Raw genomic sequence first — 25,748 nt, forward strand, 5'->3', positions numbered from 1 at the left:
GACCAGCGAGAGCTGCAGATTGGTCAGCAGTCTGGCCACCGGGTACCCCCCAGCTCCGCTCACTTCCCCCCCCTTATTACAGTCGCCCGGGATTTCTCATCTCACCTGTGCTAATGAGGCCTCTGGATTTAATGAGGTCCTTCCGGCTGAAAGAATCGGCTCTGTCAGCTTCGAGGGGCCGGGAATCCGCAGCCACAGACGTGTCGCCGGCAGCTCGTTGTGATCACTAGGATGCGCTGCCCTCCCCGGCTCAGCCACTAGTGCTAGGCTGGCAGGAGACCCCAACAATGCCAGGGCGGCCGGTCGCTGGCAGGGTCCTTTTGGTGGATCTCAGGGTGCCTGGCAGGCAAGGGAGCCGGCAAACTCTGCTCACCGCTGCAAAGTCGTGGGGCTCTCATGGGGCTGATGGGCCCCGTTCGCCAGTCCGTGGCAGCTTGAAAACACTCCCTCTCTCCTTCCCACTCCCCTGCTGCCCGCCAGCCCTGGGATCCCTGGTTCTCCTGCCTCCTGCTCCAAGTGCATCCTGCTGTGGGTGCGGGAGAGGGGGAAGACTGGGGGGCCCCTGTAGCTTGGGGATCTCCTGTCCCTCTACCTCCCCCTCTCCGCCATGGATGTATGCATGTGGCTGGCAGCAGCCGGAGACCCACATGATCTCTTATTAAGAACGGCAGTTAAAAACCAGTGTCTCCCACTGGCATGATTTTACATCATTTTGCTAAACCTAATTAGTGTCTCGCCCTGGGAGGAAGCGGCTTCTCTGAGTTCCCCCTGCTGTTCTCTGGGACGACCCAATCCAGGGAGGGCTGGCCCGCCTCTGGCTGCAGGGCTAGTACCCCCTTCGCCTGGCTAATGCCACTGTTCCCGAGCGGGCGGCCAAAGGAAAGCGTGGGCTGCGAGCCATGCGGACGAAACCGTGTGTGCGTGCGGCTGTGTGCGTGTGCACGCCCTGTGTGTGTATGTGGCATGCCTGGTGCCTGTGTACGCGAAACGGTGTGGCGCCGTGTGTGTGTGTGTGGGGGGGGCATTGTGTGTACAAAACCGTGCGGGAGCGTGCGTGTGTGTGCTCGCACTGTGCGTGCTCTGTGTGTGCGTGTGTGTACACAAAACGGTGCGTGTACGCGCGTGCTCTGTGCGTGCATGTGCGTACACAAAACGGTGCGTGTACGCGCGTGCTCTGTGCGTGCGTGTGCGTACACAAAACGGTGCGTGTACGCGCGTGCTCTGTGCGTGCGTGTGCGTACACAAAACGGTGTGTGTACGCGCGTGCTCTGTGCGTGCGTGTGCGTACACAAAACGGTGTGTGTACGCGCGTGCTCTGTGCGTGTGTGTGTACACAAAACGGTGTGTGTACGCGCGTGCTCTGTGCGTGTGTGTGTACACAAAACGGTGTGTGTACGCGCGTGCTCTGTGCGTGTGTGTGTGTGTACACAAAACGGTGTGTGTACGCGCGTGCTCTGTGCGTGTGTGTGTGTGTACACAAAACGGTGTGTGTACGCGCGTGCTCTGTGTGTGTGTGTGTACACAAAACGGTGCGTGTACGCGCATACTCTGTGTGTGTGTACACAAAACGGTGTGTGTACGCGCATGCTCTGTGTGTGTGTGTGTGTACACAAAACGGTGTGTGTACGTGCGTGCTCTGTGTGTGTGTGTGTACACAAAACGGTGTGTGTACGTGCGTGCTCTGTGCGTGTGTGTGTGTGTGTACACAAAACGGTGTGTGTACGCGCGTGCTCTGTGTGTGTGTGTGTACACAAAACGGTGCGTGTACGCGCATGCTCTGTGTGTGTGTGTGTGTACACAAAACGGTGTGTGTACGCGCGTGCTCTGTGCGTGTGTGTGTGTGTACACAAAACGGTGTGTGTACGCGCATGCTCTGTGTGTGTGTGTGTGTACACAAAACGGTGTGTGTACGCGCGTGCTCTGTGTGTGTGTGTGTGTACACAAAACGGTGTGTGTACGTGCGTGCTCTGTGTGTGTGTGTGTACACAAAACGGTGTGTGTACGTGCGTGCTCTGTGCGTGTGTGTGTGTGTACACAAAACGGTGTGTGTACGCGCGTGCTCTGTGTGTGTGTGTGTACACAAAACGGTGCGTGTACGCGCATGCTCTGTGTGTGTGTGTGTGTACACAAAACGGTGTGTGTACGTGCGTGCTCTGTGTGTGTGTGTGTACACAAAACGGTGTGTGTACGTGCGTGCTCTGTGCGTGTGTGTGTGTGTACACAAAACGGTGTGTGTACGCGCGTGCTCTGTGTGTGTGTGTGTGTACACAAAACGGTGTGTGTACGCGCATGCTCTGTGTGTGTGTGTACACAAAACGGTGTGTGTACGCGCATGCTCTGTGTGTGTGTGTGTGTACACAAAACGGTGTGTGTACGCGCATGCTGTGTGTGTGTGTGTGTACACAAAACGGTGTGTGTACGTGCGTGCTCTGTGTGTGTGTGTGTACACAAAATGGTGTGTGTACGCGCATGCTCTGTGCGTGCGTGTGTGTACACAAAACGGTGTGTGTACGCGCATGCTCTGTGTGTGTGTGTGTGTACACAAAACTGCATCTGTCTATAGCATGGTGGGGGGACGTGTACAAAACCGTGTGTGCAGAGTGCTCGTGTGTGCGGGCACACTCTGTGTGTGTGTGTGTGTACAAAACCGTGTGTGCGTCTGGCTTTTCCTCCTCGATGGGCCATGGAGAGGATAACAGCCTACTACTGCGGCTGCCGTTGGCTAAGAGGCGTACCCCTTTAGCTCAGGCATTAAGCGCGCGGTGCCTTGGGGCTGAAGTGCTTACAGATGGTGGGGCCGGTCGCAGTCTCCGTCTGATGCTCTGTCCTGTTGAGGAAAGGGTCGGGCCCGGTCTGTTCCCGGGAGAACGCAGCTGCAGAGCCGTGCTTGTTTCACAGTGGTTCATTTCTGGAGCGGCCACGATCCTGTGGTGCCGGTCAGGGGCCGCGTCCCTCCCGCCGGGGCTAATGAACGGAAAACTGCTCTGAAGGTGGCTCCGGGTGGCGGGTAGCTGCGTGAATGGGGCCGGGCGGAGATGCCCCCGGGGACAGAGTCAGCGTTGCCCAGAGCTCTCGCGGGCGCGCAGGGTGGGGCATGGTAGCCGGGCTGGGATCCAGCGGGAGCCAGGGACTGAGAGTCTCTCCAGGGCAGTGAACGGAGCTCGTTCCCTCTCGCTCGCCCTGCGGTAAATCAGGGGCTGGGGGCCGATAGCTACACCAGCCAGAGTGAGAGGGGAGTCGGTCCCCAGGATTTCCCCTGTGGGACCCAGCCCAGGGCTCGCTCGGTGGGAAGGATCCAGGGCCCATAGCTAAGCTGTTCACAAGTGGGCAGGGATTTTGGGCGGCCTGAAGGAAGACACCTTAAAGAGAGCCCCGATGTTCAGCGCATGTGCTGGGTCTCTGAGGTGTCCCCCCATCACTAGTCGCTTGGGATAAATCTGAGCCCACCCCGCCCCCTGCAGACATGTGGCCATCTCCAAGGCTCACCCTTTGGGCAGCAAGACCCCCCGGTGTGCGGCCGATAACAAATCCATAGCCCTGGGGCGCTCTGGTGCACGCAGTGGGGGGAAAACCCAGCCCCTCCAGACCCAAAAGCCCAAGCCACCTGCCATTAGAGCTAAAGGAAAATCCTCACTAACTGTTAGCAGTGGAGGGCTCATGAGACACAGAGGTACGGTCCTGATGCCCTCCAGTAGAGGGCACTGGGGCTGGGTTTTACTCCTGGTGCAAGCAACTGAGGGGGTAACTCCAGTCAAGCAACCAAGTGTCTCCTACCTGCTCCGGGGCTAGCTTTGCCTCCACTTAGCTCACCCGAATCCTACAGCTTGGAGCTGGAGTGCCTTACCCACCCCGCTCCCCATTCTGCCTCCGGGACCTGCTGGGACCAGGGGCCAGTGCCACCGTTATCCCTTCCCTCCTTCCCAGCCTGCCCACTTCACAGATGTAGCCAATTACTGCGGCCCCAGCCCACTATTGAGCTACCATAACTGAATCAGCTGCCCGCCTCCAGCTGCTGGATTTGAACCCTGCCCAGCTGGGTTAGACCTTCTGCTGCAGCTCCTCCTTCAGCCCTGCTGCCCCGGTGCCCACTGGGCACGGCCGCGGGGGGCAGAAAGTGGCAGGCGGCCGGGCGAGAGAAGCAGTTTCTGCTGAGCGGGAGTCTGCTGGTGTCTCGGAGGTGCAGGCGTGGCTGGGCCTGTCCTCTGGGAAGGTGGCTGAAGCACTGAAGGGCACTGTCAGGGGAGTGCATGGCAGGGCTGGGATAGCAGGGGGCTGCGGGCCAGGACAGAGGGGCCCTGGGGGAAGGAAGAGCCCAGGCCTGGGATAGCAGGGAGCTGCGGGCCAGGACTGAGGGGCCCTGGGGGAAGGAGGAGCCCAGGGCTGGGATAGCGGAGGGATGATTCCGGGGGATCTTGCCCCAATAAAGGGTCAGGAGAAGCGACCGTTGGCCCTGTTCGGTCCGACCTGCCAGGGCGGCCCCTGCAATGCCCTGAAATCCACTTCCCCTAGAACCCAAGCAAATCGCTCGGGTTTCCTGCACCTGCCCGAGCCTCGGGCAGCGAGCTCCGTAGAAGCGTTCAGAACAGGAAGAAGGCATAAAAACAGCGACGCATCGCCCGGAGGGCTGCAACGCAGAGCCAAGCTCGTAGGTTGTGTTTGGGGGGATCCATCTGTCGCGTACCAGCGACTCGCAGCTGGTCTGAGAGTCGCAGCGAGCAGAGCACGGCGCTGAAGGGAGGGGGGGCGGGAGCCGGTTGGTTAGTGTAGGAGCCTGGCGCAATCTGTCCCAGCAATGGAAGGGGAGTGGGGGCTAGTGATTGGGGGGAAGGGCTGGGAGCCAGGGCTGGGTTCTATCCCAGCTCTGGGAGGGCAGAGTGCTTTGGGATGCTCCGAGCCCCAAGGAGGTGTGAGCCTGGAGTGCTATCACAAATCTCTCTCGTTCTCTCCTCTAGATCCTGCCGGGTCTGGCAGCCGCACCGAAACGTCCAAGATCATGGCGCTGGCATGGCAGCCCCTGCCCAAATTCCTCTCCAAGGCTCTGCTGGCCTCCGTCCTCCTGGCTGAGAACTTCCACCAAGCGGGAGCCTTGGAGACAGTGCCGGAAAGCAACGTGAGCTGCCAAGGGTCCAACACGTGCCAGCCGGGGGTGCTGCTGCCCGTCTGGCAGCCGGACGACCCCTCCTTCGGCGACAAAGCTGCTAGGGCCATTGTCTACTTCGTGGCCATGATGTACATGTTCCTGGGGGTCTCCATCATCGCCGACCGCTTCATGGCCTCCATCGAAGTCATCACCTCCAAAGAGAAGGAAATCACCGTCACCAAGGCCAACGGCGAGACCAGCATTGGCACGGTGCGGATCTGGAACGAGACGGTCTCCAACCTGACCCTGATGGCACTGGGCTCGTCCGCACCCGAGATCATGCTCTCCGTCATAGAGGTGTGCGGACACAACTTCCAAGCTGGGGAGCTGGGCCCCGGCACCATTGTGGGGAGCGCCGCCTTCAACATGTTCGTGGTGATCGCCATCTGCGTTTACGTCATCCCCGCCGGGGAGAGCCGCAAGATCAAGCACCTGCGGGTCTTCTTCGTCACGGCCTCCTGGAGCATCTTCGCCTACATCTGGCTCTATCTGATCCTGGCAGTCATCTCCCCGGGCGTGGTGCAGGTCTGGGAAGCTCTGCTGACACTCGTCTTCTTCCCGGTCTGCGTGGTCTTCGCCTGGATCGCTGACAAGCGGCTCTTCTTCTACAAGTATGTCTACAAGAGGTACCGCGCCGATCCTCGGAGTGGCATCATCATCGGCACCGAAGGGGAGTTCCCCAAGGACATCGAGATGGATGGCAGCTTCCTGGCCAACGACCACCGGGAGAACATCTTCATGGACGGGACAGCCTCCGCGTCCCCAGCCCTGGCCTCCTCCACCCAAGAGGAGAAGGAGCTGGACGAGAGCCGCAAGGAGGTGATCCAGATCCTCAAGGACCTCAAGCAGAAGCACCCGGACAAAGAGCTGGAGCAGCTGGTGGAGATGGCCAACTACTATGCCCTGCTGCACCAGCAGAAGAGCCGAGCTTTCTACCGCATCCAAGCCACCCGCATGATGACCGGGGCTGGGAACATCCTGAAGAAACACGTCTCGGAGTTCTCCAAGAAGTCATCCAACCTCCTGGAGGTGCCGTCGGAGGCGGAGGAGGAGAACTATAGCAAGATCTTCTTTGAGCCCTGCCTGTACCACTGCCTGGAGAACTGCGGCTCAGTCACGCTGACCGTGGCCTGCCAGCAGGGCGGGGAGGGCAACCACACCTTCTACGTGGACTACAAGACGGAGGATGGCTCGGCCAAGGCAGGCTCCGACTATGAATATAGCGAGGGGACGCTGATCTTCAAGCCGGGCGAGACGCAGAAGGAGCTGAAAATTGGCATCATCGACGATGACATCTTCGAGGAAGACGAGCACTTCTTCGTCCGCCTGCTCAACCTGCGGGTGGGGGACGCCGAGGGCATGTTTGAGTCCGACTCGGCCGACCACCCCAAGGGACGGCTGGTGGCCCCGCTGATTGCGACCGTCACCATCCTGGACGACGACCATGCTGGCATCTTCACCTTCCAGGACAAGCTCCTGCGTGTCAGCGAGTGCCAGGGCACCATGGAGGTGAAAGTGGTGCGGAGCTCTGGGGCGCGGGGGACGGTGATCGTCCCCTACCGGACGGTGGAGGGGACGGCTCGTGGAGCGGGGATCGACTACGAGGACGCCTGCGGGGAGCTGGAATTCAAGGACGACGAGACGGTGTAAGTACGAACCGTCGGCCTGGTCCGCCTTGGAGATGCACCCAGCATTGCAGCCTGGTGAGGGTGTGCCTGCATGCAGGAGCGCGTCAAGCCTCAGCTCCTGGAGTCCTGGGATTAGCTGAGAATGTTGGCTTTCATTATTGTGAAAAAGTTAAAAAAAGCAAGTTTCTAGCCCTCATGGTTGGGGAGAAATATTGGAAAATGCAACCCCCTACTGGCCCCAAATGCAGAAGGTGGGGAAAAAACCCCAGCCTATATATATATATATTTAATCTAATGAGTTTTGAAGGCATGGGGGCTGGCCATACTGAGATGCCACCCCTCAGTGGCCAGCCACTGTGGAAAGCCAAGATCTGTGCCAGATGTGGGGTTTCCCACCAGTGGCTGGAATTGGGGCAAATCTTCAGTGCAGACAAGGCGGTGGGCTCGATTGCTTGTAGCCCGTGGTTCAGTGCGGATCGAGTTGCTTCACTGTGTCCGAGCTATTGAGGACGTGGGTCTGCTACAGACGGTGGCAGGTGGGTGTAAATTCAGATCTGGCAGCGCTTTCTGCTGGGCCTGAAGGAGGCGCAGAGCTAGGGAGAATCGGGCCCTTCGTATTCTAGCTCTTTAAAGGCCACCTCTTCCTTATGGCTCTCTGGTGACTTTTGGGGAGTGGGGTCGGGCAGGGGGAGACATCAGCTGTAAATACTCGTCCCCTGGCATCAGTGTCAATTTCCTGCTCCCAGGTCCTCTTTGATAAGAGAAGAAAAAGCATTGCACTGCCCTGGCTGGTATTATTGCTCTCTGCTGGGGGAAATGAGAACTCCTCACTTGTTTGTCCTATGCCCTGTACTGCCAAAGCTGTGGGGGATTCGCCATTAGCGCAGGGGGCTGGGATTTTGGAGAAGGGCTATATCTGGGTTCAAGCCCCACTCAAGTTCCTGGTATGCAGCAGGTGTGACGATCTAGGGAGTCGTGCGTATAGCGATCTCTGTGCTGAGTGCCACATTGTGCAAATGGCTGGGAGCCCTCAGCTCCCTGTGCCCTAAAGAAACCCTCGTTCCCCGAAGAGTTCCTGGGTTTGCAGCAGGAAAAGGGGGTGGGGGAGGAGATTCCCAGGGCTCGTGCTAGGGCCGTGAAATACGTGACTCTAAAAGGAGCCGCTTAGCAGCCGCTCAGGGCCAGAGCTCAGAGAGCAAAGGCAGGAGAACCTAGATACGGTGGGCTGGGGTCTGCCTTTGCTGGCTGACACGGGGAAACACCCAGTTCTCCTCTGAGCTTCGACTGTATTATTAGGGTTTTTTGGCCGGCTCCGTGAGAGCTTGTCATGCAGCGCGCCCCCAGATCTCTACTGTTCACACTGGGTGTAACCAGCCTGCTCCTGTGGTGGGGGGGCCTGGCCCGGGACTGAGCCCTGGCACTGCCCCAGACTTACTCTGGGAGCTCAAGCAAATCACTCCCTGGCTCTGGCTTGTAACGCGGGGAGAACCAGCCTTCCTCTGTCTGTGCAGACTGTGAGCTCTCTGGGCCCAGTGCTCTCGCTTGTATCTGTGCAGTGCCTGGCTCAGTGGGGGACCCCGATCTCAGTCGGGGGGGGAGGTCTGTGCAGCGATTGGCCCAGTGGGAGACCCCAATCTCCGTCGTGGAGGGGGGTGGTGGTCTGTGCAGTGCCCGGCCCAGTCGGGAACCCTGATCTCAGCTGGGGGGGTCTGTGCAGTGATCGGCCCAGTGAGGGACCCTGATCTCAGTTCGGGGGGGTCTCTTCAATGCCCGGCCCAGTGGGGGGACCCCAATCTTGCTCTGTGAGGGTCTGTGCAGCGCCCAGGACTACAGGGTCCTGATCTCAGTTGAGGGCTCTAGGTGCTACTGGAATAGAAATTAGGCTAATTTGTGGATTTCCCACATTAGAATATAAATCTGAGACGAAATCATTGTCTCCCAGTGCTCCTACATCTGCCTGCCTGTCTCCAGCTGTCGCCTCTTCTCTGCTCCTCGGGCTTGGTCTGTGCCCAAATCTCCTGCCAGGAGGAGAATGTCGATTTAGGAGGGTGATAGTTTTTGACAACGTGTTTATACCAGCAAAAGCCCCAGGGTGGATGCAGTTACAGCAGCCAAAAGTCCTTCTGCCAGGGTTGCGGATTTTGTTCAGGGAACTGTACTAAACGGTGCCAAAGAAAGCACACTTTTGCCAATAGAAGCTCTGTCCCCACATGAAAGGCTCGGGCGGGATATAGGGTTGCCAACCCTCCAGGAACTAAAGATGAATCTTTAATTAAAGATCATGTAACGTGATGAAACCTCCAGGAATATGTCCAGGCAAAATTGGCAACCGTGCCGGTATACCTGCACCCCCAGCCCCAGTCTAGTGTAGACAAGGCCTTAGACCAGAAGCTCTTTGGGGAAGGGACTTTCCATTCTGGGTTTGTGCAGCACCTGGTTCACAACTGGGGCTCTGAGATGCTACTATAATACACCGAACAGCAGTAAAAATGTACAGCACCGTGGCCTAGCATAGAGCGGGCCTGGGCCGTGACTGGGGTTCCTCGGAGTTACCCTAATAAAAATAATTAATCATAATCACACCATGCCCGTTCCCGAAATCCTTTATTTGTAAGTAGCTATTTCCTGTTTAAAAAACGCTGGAATGCACCAATGCCAGTGTCCCATCCTGCTCACTCATCCCACCGCTCCCACCAGTGCAAAACCCTGGATGGCTGCCTAGAAAAACCAACGCTAAATGATCGCTTCTGTGTGCATAGCGCCGACTTGAGGAACTCCTTTTTCAATGAATTTTTAACGGCATAATTAATACCCTTCCTGCCGCGTTCTTGCTCTCGTTTTGAATGAAACATTTCTTTTTCATTATAGAGCGACTTCAGAAACGCTTTAGGTGAGGTTGGGAGTGGCTAGTTTTAAAGGCAACGTTCTCTTACTTTGGATCTAGCACCAGGAGTGTAGCCTGGGCAAAACCTTTATCTATCAGAGAGTTTGGAAAGGGTGGTGATCCCGAGTCAGCTGGCATTCGAGTGGGATTCTAGGGCGGCGCGAATGGAAATCGGATTCCCGGGCAGCACTGACCATGCTAGGGGACGCTCGCTGCTGGTGTTTTCGTTCGGACTCTATTGATTCCAGGGCTGATTTCCCTTCCCCAGGCTCGACTGTGATCTGTGGCCTGTCAGGATGCATGAGCGCTGTTCCAAACCACCCACAAACAGGGGCAGGGGGGGAATGTCACCAAAAGCGGAGATCGGGCATCCTTAAAATGCTATGTTGCACTGCCCGGCTGGATCGACAGGTATTTAGTGCCCAAGCTGCTGTCAGGTCAGATCTAGAGCCTCAGATGTCCCCACAGATCCACGTAGCTAGCAGTAGGGCCAGCTGCTCTGTGGGGCCTCCTCTCTGCCCGGGGAGACTCTTGTCTAAGATCTGCGTCAATGTTGGTCTCACTCTTTGCCCTCTCTCTGCCATGGCTGCCAACAAAGAGAAGGCCTCGTTTGTGTGGGCGAATGACAGAAATGAGATGGAAAAGACCGCAGGAGGAAGGGGCTTCTGATTAAGGCATGGGACTTAGAGACAGAGTTCTCTTCCAGGCTGCGTCACAGACTTGCTTGGGACAAGGCGCGTCCTTGCCCAGTGCCTCAGTTTCCCCAGGCGGTGAGGTGATGGCGCGTTTTGTCCCCACTTTGCAGAGCCAGGGCCCGGTGAACCCCAGAGCACCATGAGGCCACCCTAGCCAGAGCCCAGCCCGTGTGCTGCCCTGTATCCTGCCTGTCTGTCTTGTGCCCGCATGATCCCAGCTCCCTCGGTGCCCTCTGAGCCTCCCCAAGTACAGGTTGCCGAGCCCTAGCAAAGACTTACTGATTCTCCAGGGGTTTCCTTGCTTGTGCACACGGATCAACCGGGCAATCTCTGCACCTGCACTGGAGTGAAGTGATGCCAAAGTGGCTTCCCCTTTGCAAACGCCACCTTGCCTGCTGGGCTGGAAATGTCAGCCCTCGGAGGGGCTTCTCATTGATGTGGGTCTGAACCCTGCGCTCCTTACGCAGCATTTCCTGCGGAAGAACTAAGTCTTACGGGGTGGTGGCTAGTTAGGGGATCACTCAGCCACTGGTGGGGTGGGGCATGCCAGCTATTTGTGCAGGGATCACTGGGCTAACGCTGAGATGCAGCCAGCTCTGGGGTGGGGCGTGGCAGCTGCTTATAACACGGGATCTTTACTAACCATGACCTCAACTGAACTTGCCCTGCAAAACGGATGCTCCCGCAGCACTGACTGAGGAGGGAAAGCGCCCCCCTAGTGTATCATCCGCACAGCTCCCCGCAGCACAGCACCCGCTAACGCTGCCTTGCGCTCAGTACCAACGCGGGACGTCACCCCCCCCCGCCCGCGATTTCGTCAGGCCTAACCCCATTTAGCGTGCTCTGCGCAGAACCCACCAATCCTCTCTGCCCCGAGCTGGCCACGTCACTCTGGGAACTGGGCTGGTGGGCGGCGGACGGTGCTACAAACCTGGGGAACCCCTGTTTACTGGGTGTGAAGGCAGGCTGCCCCATGGCTCACAAAGCTCCCCCATTCTCCAGGGCCCTCACCGTCTGGAAGATTCTGGCTCAATCAGCTAGTCTGTACAGCCTCAGCGAGTACCAAGAAATTGCTATTGATTTCCCAGGTTGATTGTCCGGCTCATCAGCCCTGCCTCATCTGGCCCTGCTGACAAGCCAGGGAAATTAACGAGTTGTTAATATACTCGGGAGCTGGCGAGCCCTGAGCTGCGTGGGCAGGGAAGGTGGGAGGCTCTGGAGGGGTGCCGAGGTTGTGCTTCTCCAAACAGAAGGAGGGGGCTGCTCCTCCCAATCCAGCTGCATCACCAGGCTCCAAGGGGAGCGGGGGGCGTGAGATCTGGTGCCATCTATAAGCGTGTTTCCTCCCAAGGAGCAGTTGCCTCCTGGCCTGGAGCAGGAAGGTAGCAGATCACAGGTAGCCTTACAGGACAGTTTCCCGCTGGAGGAGAAATCAGCCGTACAGAGGCTGGGTAGATTCTTAGTCCAACTAGTTGCGCCGGTCCTGGAACGGAGGCGGTCCCCAGCGGTGCTCGGGCAGACCCCTGCGTCCGGGCTGGCGCGAGGGCGAAGGAGAAAGGCAAAGAGCAAAGGTCTCGTGCTGTTTGCGCCAGCTCGCCGAGAAGCAACGATGGCACAAATCTAACCCCGCCAGCTGCATTTCTTCAGCGCCTGTGCCCTGCTCACCTGCTGGCACCTGCCGTTCAGTGCGACACCGCAGCAGGGGGGTGAGGATTTATCTGCGGCCCAGCAGCTGCGCTCCCAACCGGGATCAGCTGAGTTCAGGGCCAGAAACTGACGCTTTCCGACTCTGATCGGCTGATCTCTCACCCTGTGATGGCGCCTGACAGGGCCAAGAGCCAGAGGAGTCTGTCTCTGGGGCAAGCCCTTGTTGTCTCTCAAAGGCAAGTGGGGGGCAAGGGGCACCCAGCTCTCAGCCTAGGGCTAGGGGTGGCTCCTGTCTCAGGGGAGAAGGGGAAGAAGTTGGGGTCTGGCTCTGAGCTTTGCAGATCAGGCCCCGTCTCTGCCTCAGTGCCTCTGACTGGGGTCCCCACCGTGCTGCAGGCTCAGACAGAGGCAGCTCACAGGAAACCCAAACAGGCCACCTGCCCGTGGCCCAGTTCCTAGCACTGGGGAAGCCGATTCTCGCAGATCTAACTGTCACAAAGTGTCCCCAAGGTTTTCCTTTGCTTGCTCTCCTCCTGCTGGGCCTTGTTCACACTCTGCCCCTGCCCGAGGCCGGCTGTCCTTGCTGTGATGGAGTATCTCTCCCTGTGCAGTGGAGGAGCTGTTGGGGCCTGGAGATCACACGGGGCTCAGCGCTTTGTCTGAACCTGCTGTTTCAAAAGGAGGAAGTGCAGACAAGAGACCTGGACGCTCAGTTCCTGCCTTTCTCCGGCCAGCCGCGGGGTGCGAACATGGGACAGCTGTTGCCGTCTGACAGCCATTGGGCCGTCCGCGCGAACTGAGTTTGGGGGTCTCCAGCGTGGGCGCTGATTGGCAGCGTCTCAGCAGAGAGGCCGGGAGACCGGACTCTCCTGCAAGCTGCAGGCAGAGCTGAGATGCTCCGGTCGAGCTCAGGAAAGGCTCTGCCCACCAGAGGTGTTGGCGCAGATCAGCCGCTGTCCCCCAGCCTGGAGCTCCCAGCCCCAGCTCTGCCCACGGGCCAGCGTGCTCATCCTGAGAGCCCGGCTCAGAACACTGCAGCATCCCATCTCCCTGTCTATCAGCAGGTTGCTAGGGTGCAAGGGAGGAGGTCTGGGAGTCAGGACTCCTGGGTTCTATTGATAACTCGGGGAGGGGAGTGGGGTGTGGGATGGAGCAGAGCAACAATGTTTTTCTGCGATCTTGGTCCCACGGGGGTGGGGGTGGAGGGTTTGTGACAACAAGCCCAGGCTGTGCGGGAGGTCTGAGCAATGGCGCTGACGGACGAGAGATTTATTTTTTCTCCTGAATGAACGGTTTTTTGACGAAACCGATCATTTTTTCCGTCTCTGCTAAAATTTTACTTCAGAAATTTCCAGCGCTTCCATTGCAATTTTGCGGGTTTCGAGCTTTAAAACTTTTCAGTGAAAACACAGAAACAAGCTGTTTTCGATGGACTCTTTTCCACAAGCTCTGCTGAGTGCTGGCCTGGGAGCCCGGTGGTTCTGGATTCGGAGCCTTGACCTCAGCTCTCTGCGTACTGCCGATGGACCTGCCTTTCAAGCCTCCCACTTACCTTTATTCCCAGAATAGTCTTGGGCAAGCGTCTCAGTGACTCAGTTTCCCCATCTGTAAGAGCGTGATTGGGGCAGGGATCTTCTCTTAGGTCTGGTTTTGTTCAGTGCCTTGCACAGTGGGGGCTTGGCCCATGATTGGGGCACCACAGTGCTACTGTCATACACTGAACAGCAATAAAAACGTACAGCGCCTGGCGCAGTGGGGTCCCAGGCACTACGGTAGTTCAAATAATAAAGAATAACAACATGCTACGTGGCACTTTATCCCCTCTCTAGTGCATGGAGCACATCAGAAGTTGTCTTCCTCTTCCTCCCTGCTAACTGTTAACTTCCAGGGAATAAACAGGCCCAGAGGGAATCAGCACGACCCCGTTGCTGTCCCACACGAATCGTCAGACAAGGGTGGGGTTTTGAATACAGAAACCTTGGCTGCTTCGTCCCATGGCAACAGCCCCATTAAAAGTCTTTCTAACCTTTTCAGAATAATCCCTGAAAAGACAGAAAAGCGCCTAAAGCGTTTGAAACAGAGAGCATTAAGTCAGGGTTTCATTCCAATGACGGCCCTTGTTTTGTTGAGCTGCAGAGAGACCTGATAAGGACCCGCCCCGTCTGATCACCGTTCAGATGGCATTAAAGGTCCTCATCATTGTAATTGTCCTTTTTGGGGAAGGGACACGATGTTAGTGAGACAGGTGCGGCTGTTGAAGCTCTGATCCTGTTTCCCAGAAGACAAAACTAGACAAACACACATAAGGCAGCAGGAGAAAGACCAGCACAGAGAGAAACCGCTGCGTCTGTCTCTGGGGCTGACTCGTCCTCACAACCTCACAGCTGGAGAAGCGAGTGGGCTGATCAGTCGCCCCGAGACCTGGCAAACTCGTGCCGGTGTCGGGCGGGTTAAGGCGTTGCTTTTAGCCGCCTCACTGGCCCCGGGCTCCCAGCGGTGTCAGAAAAGACACAATCGTGACTGGCTAAGCCAGATGCATACAGATCTGTTCATGATTTCTAATTGGAATTTGTCTGCCTTTCTCGTCCGGCTGGTGGTACCTTCCTTTGCTAGATTAAGAATCCCTGGGGTGCCTGGAATTGGCCTCCCTTGCAAGTGCTTCTATGCTGTAATCAAGTCCCTCTCAACCCGCTCTTTGATAAACCAAACAGACTGAGCCCTTGACAAACTCTCTTGCTGTGAAAGGTCGGGCTCTGGGCGGAGGTATTTCAGAACGGCTCCCTGGGTGCAGGCTCCAAACCGGGCCTTGTCCCGAGGCCCTGCCGAGCCGCCTCAGAGCACAGGGCAGAAGAGACGTTTGTGGATGTGCGTGGGCAAATCTCTCCCTGGGCTCAGGCCACCTGCTTCCAAGGCCGAGGCGCCCTGCTGGTGTTCGGCTAGATTCCAGCGCTGAGTCAAAATGCGCAGCAGGTACTTCGGGGCAGTCGCTATTTTCACAGGAGTTAAGAGTTGGATCAAAGGGCATCGGGCTGGTCCTTAAATCCCAGGCTTGCTGAAGAGAGGGTCAGATCCCTGGCTGCTATGGATCAACATTAGCTCCATTAAAGGCCGCAGGACCAAATTCCCCGAGCCGGGAATAGAACCCAGTCATCCTGCCGCCTAGTCCCCCTTCTAACCCCTAGATCACGCTCTCTCTCCAAGCTGAAAAGGGAACCCAGGAGTCCTGACTCCCAGTCCCCTGCTCTAACCACTAGACCCCACTCCCCTCCTCCAAGCGGACAATGGAACCCAGTCCCCTGCTCTAACCACTCTCTGTGAATGTTAAATTTGCTGTTGAACAGAGGAATTGTCCCTTTAGCATCCAGCTCCCAGCTCCTTCCTGTCCTGTCTCTAAGGGCCTTTCTCCACCCCCTCGCCCTGTGTGTTTGCTCAGCTTTAGCAGCCTGCCCTGGCATCAGCTTCCGAGGGTTGCTGATCCACCTGCACCTGCCGGCCTTGTGAGAACGCAGCTGAGAGCTGAACTGATGGCACAAGATTTCCTCCTCCTCCCTGACTGCCGATGAGGGAGCCCCACCACGAGAGGAGAACCCAGGAGTCCTGACTCAGTCTCCACTGCGGTACCCCCATCAGCCCCACTCTGAGCTGGGAATAGAACCCAGGAGTCCTGACTCCCAGCCCCCTGCTCCGGCACCCCCGAGAGCCCAGATCCTAGGTCCGTTCCCTCGCTATAACCACTAGGCCCTCCTCCCTCTCACTTCCCCATTCCAACTACTAGACGACATTCCCACCCGCCTGATGGTCTCGATGCCAGTAGACGAGTGGGGGCTGGTAATTCTCCTCCCGCCCCTCAGTGCAGCAATTAATCCTCTCCCTGGATGTATTACTGTGTGCGTGTCTTGCAAACCCTTCATCAAATCTGGCATCCAAATAGTACAGCCACTGACATTTCTGATTGCTGCTTGCGGGGTTTTTTTTTTGTTTTTTTTCCCCTTCTCTTCAGGCTCTGTGATTTCCAAGAGAGGTTTTCCAGACTTTCTTAGCATTGCTTCAGTCCTCTCCCCCTCCTCCATCAGAGGCAGGAAAAATCAATCTGGGCGAAACAGCCATTCGTACCTTTCGACGCATGAAAGTGTGGCAACCTTCATGCTTCCGGGCACAAAGCAACCTCTAACTCTTGGGGTCAGGAAGGTCTTTCCCTGAGGGCTGGTTATTCCATAATGGCCCAGGGGGCGGGGTGGCTGGCACCTTCCTCCGAAGCATATGGCATTAGCCTCTGTAAAATCCTTAATTAGACAGACTGAGAGTCTGATCCACTGGGCAGTAACTGGCGATGTAATGTAATCGCTCTGCCGAGCCGGCCCCTTTATCTAACCAGCCTCCCCTGCCCACTGGGGACTCTGGAGTTACAGCCGCCGTTTTGGGCGTGTGGATCTCAATCCCCCACCCAGCCTCCCTTGCCCTGCATCCTCACGCCCTACAGAAAATCAGCCCCCAGCGCTGGATGGCTCCTTTTCATTCCATCTCATTCCACCCCCCTGCCCCCACTCTCACCTTTCGATTGGCATTACTCATTGCGGAGATGGCGAGCTGGAGGGAAAAAGGCGCTCATGAATTTTTAATGCCTGGTATTATGGAGGTGCTGACAGGCTGTTTTATTAATGACTGTTCCTCCCTCCTGGATTAGGAGCGAGAGAGAGGGAGGGAGAGAGGCAACTTTGGAGACAAAATTTGGTTCCATTTGTTTGCCGAAACGAAATGGAGTCAAATTAATTACAGTTGGGCTCGTCCTTCTAAAGGCCAGTCATTTCCCCCCATCTTCGCTGGCTGATGAGATCTGAGCCTGCAGATGTCCAATGGGATTTGGGTTGCCTCGTTAGGAGACCTTGAATTTCCCTAAAGATGCGGCGAATGGGCCCTGGGCTGTGTTTCCTGGGCTTTTCTGCAATCTTTGCAAGGCACAGTTTTGCGTGTGTGGCCTTAGAGCGACCCTGGCGGCTGCTCTAACCTGCAGCAGCCTGGCCTGGACTGTCTATGCACTGCTCTGCAGGCAGGAATACCCCGTAGCACGACCCTCCAGCTAGGCACCAAGGTACAGGGCCAGATTTTCCAAAGAGGTGAGCATGCTGGGCCCTGCTAGAGGGTGCTGGCCTTGTGCCATCAGGGCCCTGAGCTCTGTGGAAAATGTTGGCCTTAAAGTCCAAAGAAGAAGGAGGAAGAAAGATCATCTCTGTCTCTTGGGCGGGGATGCACATCAAAGGGCTTTCTGAGATTAAAACCCGTCTCTTAACACTCCCTACCTGTGCGATTCCAGTGACGAAAACCGAGAGGCCTTTAAAAATCAAATTCCGTTTCCGCTGCGCGTTGGTTCCCCTAGGTCTGCAGAGTGGGAGCAAACCCCATTCGCTCTTCACGCCTGACGTTTGTCCTGCGGCGCCTCTAGCCCCCCAGGCTGGCCTAAAACGGGAGGAAAACGCCGTCGAATCAGAATTGGCGCTTTCAGGGCAAGTCAGTGGGGTGCAGCAGGCGGGAGCCAGGACCACTGTTCCCGCTAAGCTGTGTGCGTGTGCGTGCGCACAGATCCTAAACCCCGCGCACACGGCGAAACACCCCGCGCACAACAGTTTGCACAGAAGCCATTTTTTGCGCACGGCCTGTCAAAAATTTGCACAGAATAAATTTTTTGCACACGGCCTGTCAAAAATTAGAGGGAACATTGGCCAGGATACCTGGTTCTGATCCCTGCTCTGTGTAATCTTGGGCCCCTCACTGCCCCTCTTCGTGCCTCAGTTTCCCCACCCACTATTTGTCTTGTCTACTGCAGCCCTGTATACACTAGAAATTTGTACTGCTTTAGCTCTGCTGCTATAGGGAACGGGAGCAAGGTCTACAAGTGGAAGGCTTTGCCGGTGTGGCTTTCCCACGATACCATACCAGCAAAGTGCTCCTCATGTGGACACAGCTTACACCGGTTTACGCTGGGGTAGCTGCCTCTGCACTGGGGGCATTAGCCGGCACAAAGCTTGTCACTCCGCGATCACATCTTATCACGCTCTGACCAGCAGAGCTATGCTGGCAAACATTTGTAGTCCGGCTCATCTTTATCCCGGTATAACCGCATCCCGACCAGGGCTTGCACGGGTACAAGGACATGGATGAGAAATCACACCCTGACCCGACAGAGTTATACGGGACAAGTTCCAACTGTTTGGGGCAGGGACTGTCTGTGACTATGTGTGTGTGCAGCATGACAGGGCCCTGATCTCGGTTGGGTTCTGGGCAGCGCCTGGCACGACGGGACCCTGAATTCGGTCGGGGTCTGGGCAGTGCCCAGCGCGACGGGCCCTGGATCTCAGTCAGGATCTGCAGAGCCCAGTGTTTCGAGGCCAGTTTGGGATGGGTGATAGAACTGGTAATTCTGGGGAAAACGTGTTTCATGTTGAACTGAAAATGCAGATTTTCAGGGAATGGCAAATGTGTCCATCCTGGGTTGAAGAAAGTGGCTGGTTTCAATTCTGAGCATTTTAAAATGTTTGTAAGGGATTTAAACGAAAGCGGAAGGGCATTTTCGAGCGGAAAAGTTATTTAGAATCGAAAACTCGAACTTTTCATCTTCAAAATGTGTAAATAGAACCTTTCTGTTTTGGGAGGAAGCTTTGGGTGTCTCCCCCTCCCCCCAAACCAAACACTTTGGCAAAGTCAATATTATGTTTGCGGAATGTCTTCGTGTTGCTAAATCTGCATTTTTCACCGAAGAAACGTTTGGATGCCAATTTTTGCCCGTCTCTTCTCCTTAAAAACTAATAACTGGGTCACAGTCAGCTGGCTACTGTGAGAGGCTGCCTCGGCAAACTAGCCGAGCCTTTGGTTTAATCTGAGCCGGGACCCGGAGCCAGTGGATTTATAGCTGCTTGAAGGGCCTGGCACTGGTAGAGATTGCTGGCTAATAAATCCTGGAAGAGATGGTTCCTTCCCTCCAGACGCAGCCCTAAATATTTAATTTATGTGTAACGCAGCCACCAGTGCCAGTTGCCAGGCAGTGAATGGCACTGGCCGGGCTCCGCCAGGGTTCGGAAACACCAGCTGGAGTTACTGTGGGCATCAGAGCATGCACAGGGAAGGAGGAAGAGCGGGATACCAGAGGATGGAGATGATGGTTTCACATCAGCATTAAGAAACGTTGTTCCAAAACCATGTGGCCTCCCCACCAGCCAATCAGCAGCCAGGATCCCCTTGGATTTGCTGACAGCGTAGCAGTTCATACAGCCTTTGGGGGGCTCTGATTGGCTGGCGGGATGAGCAATGGAATGTTCGCACTGCTCAGAGCTGTCGTTTCAGGCTCTCTGCAGACTCAGACGGGCATCGGTTAAGCTCAGGTCACGTGTTCAAGCTTTTATTTTCAGTCACAAGTGTTAGAAATATCATTTGAAATTAAAACCAAGAACCGGCTCTTCTGTGACCTCCGGAGCTGGGGCCTCTGGGATTAGATGCAGGACACACGAGCACCTACAACATCTATAATCTCTTGGCCAAAGGTATCAGAGGAGCTCACCCAAATCTGGGCATCTGGCACAGTGTGGGCCGCATCTAGACTGGAGTTTATGGTCCTGTTTTAACTGATTGCCAGTTAACATGAGTTAACTAACATGATTGTGCATGCTAGTCTGGATACCCCACAAATGTTTGTCCCAGGGAACACACATTTTTGACTTACCCTTGTGTTTAAAGAACGGGGGTTAGGAACCAGGACTCCTGGGTTCTTTTCCCAGATGTGGCCAACAAGTGGGGTTGAGTGGTTGGAGCAAGAGACTAGGAGCCAGGACTCCTGGCTTCTACTCCCAGCTTTGGGAGAGGAGTGGGGTCGAGTGATTAGAGAAGGAGGGGACCTCAAAGCCAGGGGATCTGAATTTTGAGGTGAAGTCTTGGGGAAGTTTTTTTGAGTGTTGGGAGTTGAGTTTGATCTTTGGAACAAGGCTGGGGAGTCCATTCTGAGTTTTGGGGTGAAGGTTGGGGATCCGTTCTGAGATCTTGGTTGGGGTCTGTGCAGCGCCTGGCACAATGGGGCCCTGATCTCATCTGGGGTCTGTGCAGCACCTGGCACAATGGGGGGCCTGATCTGGGCCAGGATCTCTAGGTACTACTGGAATAAATGATCATACTAATTCGTAGTTAGTGCCGTATGGGTCGGTGAATTGGCACCTAAATTAATTTCCCCTCTATCATCAACACGCTTTGTAGACCTCAACTACTCAATCGGGATGACCTTTCCCCGCCTCTGGCAAGCACGGTTACCAACCAGTTTATAGGTGGGGAAACTGAGGCAAGCCATGTTAGCAGAGACCTACATTTTCAAGTTTCAGAGTAACAGCCATGTTAGTCTGTATTCGCAAAAAGAAAAGGAGGACTTGTGGCACCTTAGAGACTAACCAATTTATTTGAGCATAAGCTTTCGTGAGCTACAGCTCACTTCATCGGATGCATCCGATGAAGTGAGCTGTAGCTCACGAAAGCTTATGCTCAAATAAATTGGTTAGTCTCTAAGGTGCCACAAGTCCTCCTTTTCTTTCTACATTTTCAAGAATCCTTAGTAGTTTTTTTTTTGAGGGGCCCAACTGAAGACCCCTGAAAGGAGTCTGCACTTCCAGGTCGGGGAGTCTCAGAACTCTGTGAAAATCAGACTCTGAACCCCCCAGAGAATGAGCTAACGAAAATCAGATTTGGGCTTGAACAGTCTCTACACAGAAAGCTTTGAAGTATGTATCGGTTTTCCCCAGCAGTTTTTTTAAGCAGCAAAAGGGCCAGATTGTGTGTGGGCAGCTCCGGGTCTTTGCTTGATGGTTCCTTGGCTGGGATGGTGGTCGTTCCAATCTAGTCCATCCGCCCCTCTTACGGGGAAGAAATTACTGCCTGGCTTTTGCTGCTGCTTTAATTCTTTAATGCTTTAATATAAGAATTCTCCCTTCTGGGGCGGTGGGTAGCTGGCTCTGGCCGGGGGTTATCGCCTGTGTAAATTTTGCAGCCTGGGGGAACTACTGCAGCTACGTGTCTCAGTCTCGTTCTTAGCTTTTCCTTTGGCTTGCTCATGGGCTGGCTCCAAGCTCTGTTACTCTTCCTGCAGAATAGACTGGGGAGTGGGAACCCACTGGCTTAACGGATCTCGAGGACCCCCTGTGGCCTCCCAGCTCCTGTCCTAGCCACTGATGATTTAGCTGCAGTCTCAAAGGCTGCCTGGCTGGGACAGTGCCCAAAGTCAAACCCAGCTCCCCTATGGCCCAGCTTTCATTACGGTACCCTCTCGAGACTGGAGTCCCCGTGTGCAAGGTGCTGGACAAACCCGGAGCCCAATGTACGTGCAGCCAAAGGGCGGGAGGGGAAACCGAGGTCTGGAGTGGGGAAGTGACTTGCCCCAGGTCACCCGGTGTCTCAGTGGCAGAGCCGGCAATAGAACCCAGGTGTCCCAAGTCCCGATCAGAGGCGTTCCTCCCTCTCTGGTTGGATGTTGATGTTAGCTGGGGGCCTGGATGAAAGGAGCAGCCGGTTTCTAGCGGGACAAAGAACCACGCTACAAAATGGCCCTGGACTAACGTGGTCCACTGAGCCCCAGGCTGGAAGAGCCACCCACCCAAACTCCCTCTCAACCTCTCCAGGTGGCCCGGGGGATCCCCAGTGGCTTGGTTTTCTCTGACTTAGCTGTTTGGGGCAGAGACTCTTTTTTGTGTCGGTAAACAGCGGTTCTCCTGGGCTGAGTGGGAGGCAGGACGCCGGGGTTCTTTTCCCAGCACTTCCGCTGTGCGGCCCGTGGCAGGCTGGCTTCCCGCTGCATGCCTCTGCTTTGCAATGTGGGCAAGGGGAATAAGGACACTGGCTGTGCCCAGCACACTGAGGCTGGAGTCAGAACGGGTGGCTTCTGGTCCTGTCTCTTGTCCGGTTCTGGGAGCAGGGGTGTGGGAATCGCGACGCCTGGCCCTGCTTTTGATTTGCCACGTGATCTTAGGCAAGAAGAAGCCACCATCCCAGTTGTGTGCCTTAACTGCTAGGCCCCACTCCCCTGCCAGAGCTAGGCACAGAACCCAGGAGTCCTGGCTCCCAGCCCCCAGCTCTAGCTGCTAAACCCCACTAACCCTGGTGGTCAGGGTCTGTAATACCTGCACATGGAAGAGGGCCCGTGGGGGGTTGGATGTACCCCGAGGCGGGTGCCCCCCCAGCTGCAGGGCAGGGGAGGGTTGGGTTGAGAACGCTGTTTGCTCGTCAGAGCGGGATGGGGCTGAGCCATGAGCTGGGCCCTGCTGGGATCCCAGAGAAATGGCCTGTGGGATAGGCCGGGAGTGTCCATCTGTCTGTCTCTGTGCGCGCTATCCACCCTGGGCAGCTGTACCAGACTGCCCCCCGGCTGCCCAACACGTCCACCAACCAGTGCACACCTGTGTGCCATGCCCCCTTGCACACCCATTGCCTGACACGCCTGTGCTCCACGCCCCCTCACACACCCATTGCCTGACACACCTGTGTTCCATACACCTCTCGCACACCCATGGCCTGACATGCCTGTGTGCCAGACCCCTCGCACACCCATTGCCTGACACGCCTGTGCTCCACACCCTCTCGCACACCCATTGCCTGACACACCTGTGTTCCATACACCTCTCGCACACCCATTGACTGACATCCCTGTGCTCCACACCCCCTCGCACACCCATCACCTTACACGCCTGTGTGCCACAACCTTTGCACACCCATTGCCTTACACACATGTGTGCCACACCCTTGCACACCCATTGCCTGACACACCTGTGCTCCACACACCTCTTGAACATCCATTGCCTGACACGCCTGTGCTCCACACCCCATGCACACCCATTGCCTGACACACCTGTGTGCCACACCCCTTACACATCCATTGCCTGACACAACTGTGTTATACACACCTCTTGCACACCCATTGCCTGACACACCTGTGTTCCACACCCCCTTGCACACCCATTGCCTGACATGCCTGTGCTCCACACCCTCTCACACACCCATTGCCTGACACGCCTGTGCTCCACACACCTCTCGCACACCCATTGCCTGACATGCCTGCTCCCTGCATACCCTGTCTCACACACATACACCCATTGCCTGACATGCCTGTGCTCCACACCCCCCTCACACCCATTGCCTGACACACATGCTCCCTGCACCTCTTTCACACCCATTGCCTGACATATCTGTGCTCCACACACCCCCTTGCACACCCATTGCCTAACACCTGTTCTCTGCATACCAAATCCCCCCCACACCCCTCTTCCAGAACAACCTGCTCTCTGCACACCCCATCACTAACAAACACACACACATTTCGTAACACACCCACTCTTTCCCACCCCCATCACACCCGACATCACGTCCCCGCCAGCCCTGCCGCCCACACCAGCCATTACCCGCCCACACGCTCAGCACAGCCGCTCGCTCCTTTATTAAAAAGCATCTCTCCCCTGCTGCTGGGGAAGGGGGCCCGGGGACCCCGCACCCGCCTGGCCGAGGGAGAGGCCTGTAGCTGCTTCCAGCCCCTGCCCCTGCCCTGGCTGTCTGGTCGCGTCCCTACTGGGGCCGGCTCCCTGGCGGGACACCTGGCCCCCCGACCCAGGGACAAGCCGCCTGGGGGCTTACAAGTGAGTAGCAGGAGGGTGAAGAAGCAAAGGGAACGGAACCAGGAAAGCTCCTTGGTGGGTCTGGAGAGGGGCCAATAGGTAGGTGTTGTGGTAAGCCGCTCCCCCCAGCTCTGCTGGTGCCCCTCGCTCCTGACCCGCAGCCCCTGCTAGCCCAGACCTGTCCCCGCAGCTCTGCCGGTGCCCCTCACTCCCAACCCACAGCCACCCCCCCTTGCTATTCCAGTCTTACACACTGATCTGCTGCACCTTCATCCTGACCTGCAGTTCCCTCTTCAGCAAACCCAGAGGAGAAGCAAGTGATTCTTAGTCCAGGATCTGCTCCCAGCTGCTGCACTCCTCCCCAGAGGTGGCTGCATCTCAGTGGTGGATGAGGGATCCCTGTAAAGTTGCTGTGCTCCACCCCAGAGTTGGCTGCATCTCACTGATGGAGAAGCGGGGTGCCTGCACAATCACATTTCTCTAACCTAGAAAGCTGGGGTCAAGTCCCAGGTTTGAGTGACTCAGTCAATGGGGCCAGACCCCGAGCTGGCACAAACTGGCACTGACATCAGCTCTGCCATGCCAATTTGTACCCACTGAAAGCCTGGCCGCTTCGCCCCGCAGTTCCTTGGCCCTGCCGGGCTGAGTTAGTTAGCAAACGGTGCGAAATCTCCTGCTCGTTAGTTCCAGGGTCTGGCTGTTGCCCGGCTCCTCCCAGCGACCCAGAACCAGCTGCCTGGAGACTCTGCTGGGCCAGACGTCCGCATTTGCCAGGCTGGGCCAGCTCTGAGCTTCCCACAGCAGAGCTGAGCTTTTCTCTCCCCTTGGGAGGACGTTTTTGGCAGCCCAGAGGCACACAAATGGCCCTTACCTGTGGCTTATCACGAGCAGCCAGTTTCCAATCAGGTTGTGCTTAAATCAGGGTAAGTCCCATCTTTAGGATTTCTAGGGCCAGATCCATGGATGGTGGAAGTGGGTGAGGGGTCCCTGTATAATCAGCTGCTGCACTCCACCCCAGAGGTGGCTGCATCTCAGTGGTGGGTGAGGGGTCCCTGTACTGTCAGCTGCTGCACTCCACCCCAACAGGTGGGAATCGGCCATCACGCTGTTGAACTCAAAGGCGAAATGCAGATTTAGGAGGGGTCGCCTTGTGGTTTCAGCACGGTCCAGGCAGTCAGGACTCCTGGGTTCTATATGTGCCTTTGCAAGAGAGTGTAATCTAGTGGTTAGAGCGCGGCGGGGATGGGGAGTCAGGACTCCTCGGTTCTATCCCTGGCTCTGTGAAGGAGTGAGATCTAGTGGTTAGAACAGGGGGATTGCATGTCATGGCTCACGATTGTGGCCTTGGCATTAAAGACAGGGAGATCTGGGAGTCAGGAATCCTGGGTCCTGTCCCTGGCACTGACTTACTTCGGGGCCTGGGGTCAGCCCCTCCCACACTCCTCACCTCTGGTTCCGCTCCTGCTGAATGGGGAAGATAACAGGGATCTAACGGGGGATCCGTGGGTCTGAATTCACTCTCCTCCATGATGTGCTGTGACACCCTCCACAAGAAGATGCTCTTAGAGTCCACCATGGCTCTTCCTATTGGGATCTGCTACCCGGGGGCCTTCCATCTGGCAGAGAAGGACGGTCTAGTCCCCGGGCCCTGCCAGCTCCTGCTGGCACAGCACCGTCCTGGCGGGGCCTGGATCCCTCCCGGGGGCAGAGCGGATCTGGAGAACAGCAGAGGGGTGGCAGTTTGATTCTTTGCCTCCCCGAACAGAGGAACCCAGGTCACGGGTTTAACTGATTTCACGAGAGAAAAGGGATCCCTGCGCATTCTGGCTCATTTACACAGGGCAGTTAATCCAGAATAAGGCAGGGTATGAATGTAAAGCACTTACCACGCTGATTCCAGCACCAGTCACCATGTGCAGTTCATGTTACTCTTGAATTCGGATGTCAGGGCGTGTTTGGATGCCAATCCAGGGTTGGGGGAGGTGTTTGTTTACACCCGGTCCTGGTTCCACTCCGTATCTGGGGAGACAAACGTTGGGAAATGCCAGGAACAGATGTTTCAAAAGTCAGTGAAAACCATCCTGGCCGTTTCACCAGAGCCACTGGATTCCTTTGGTTATTCTGGGG

The 25,748-nt window shown here is 56.4% G+C and overlaps 1 protein-coding gene across 3 annotated transcripts in view; it reads left to right on the forward strand.

The window, feature by feature from the left end:
- SLC8A2 (solute carrier family 8 member A2) overlaps nucleotides 1–25,748 on the forward strand; it is a 73,218-nt gene that overhangs the window by 16,719 nt on the left and 30,751 nt on the right. For all 3 annotated transcript variants that reach the window (XM_073321701.1, XM_073321702.1, XM_073321704.1), the window contains one exon: nucleotides 4,953–6,786. In XM_073321701.1, coding sequence (XP_073177802.1) covers nucleotides 4,953–6,786 — 1,834 coding nt within the window. The remainder of the gene's footprint in view (nucleotides 1–4,952; nucleotides 6,787–25,748) is intronic.

Source organism: Lepidochelys kempii, chromosome 23 (assembly GCF_965140265.1).
Source record: "Lepidochelys kempii isolate rLepKem1 chromosome 23, rLepKem1.hap2, whole genome shotgun sequence".
In the NCBI taxonomy this organism is placed as follows: Eukaryota; Metazoa; Chordata; order Testudines; family Cheloniidae; genus Lepidochelys; species Lepidochelys kempii.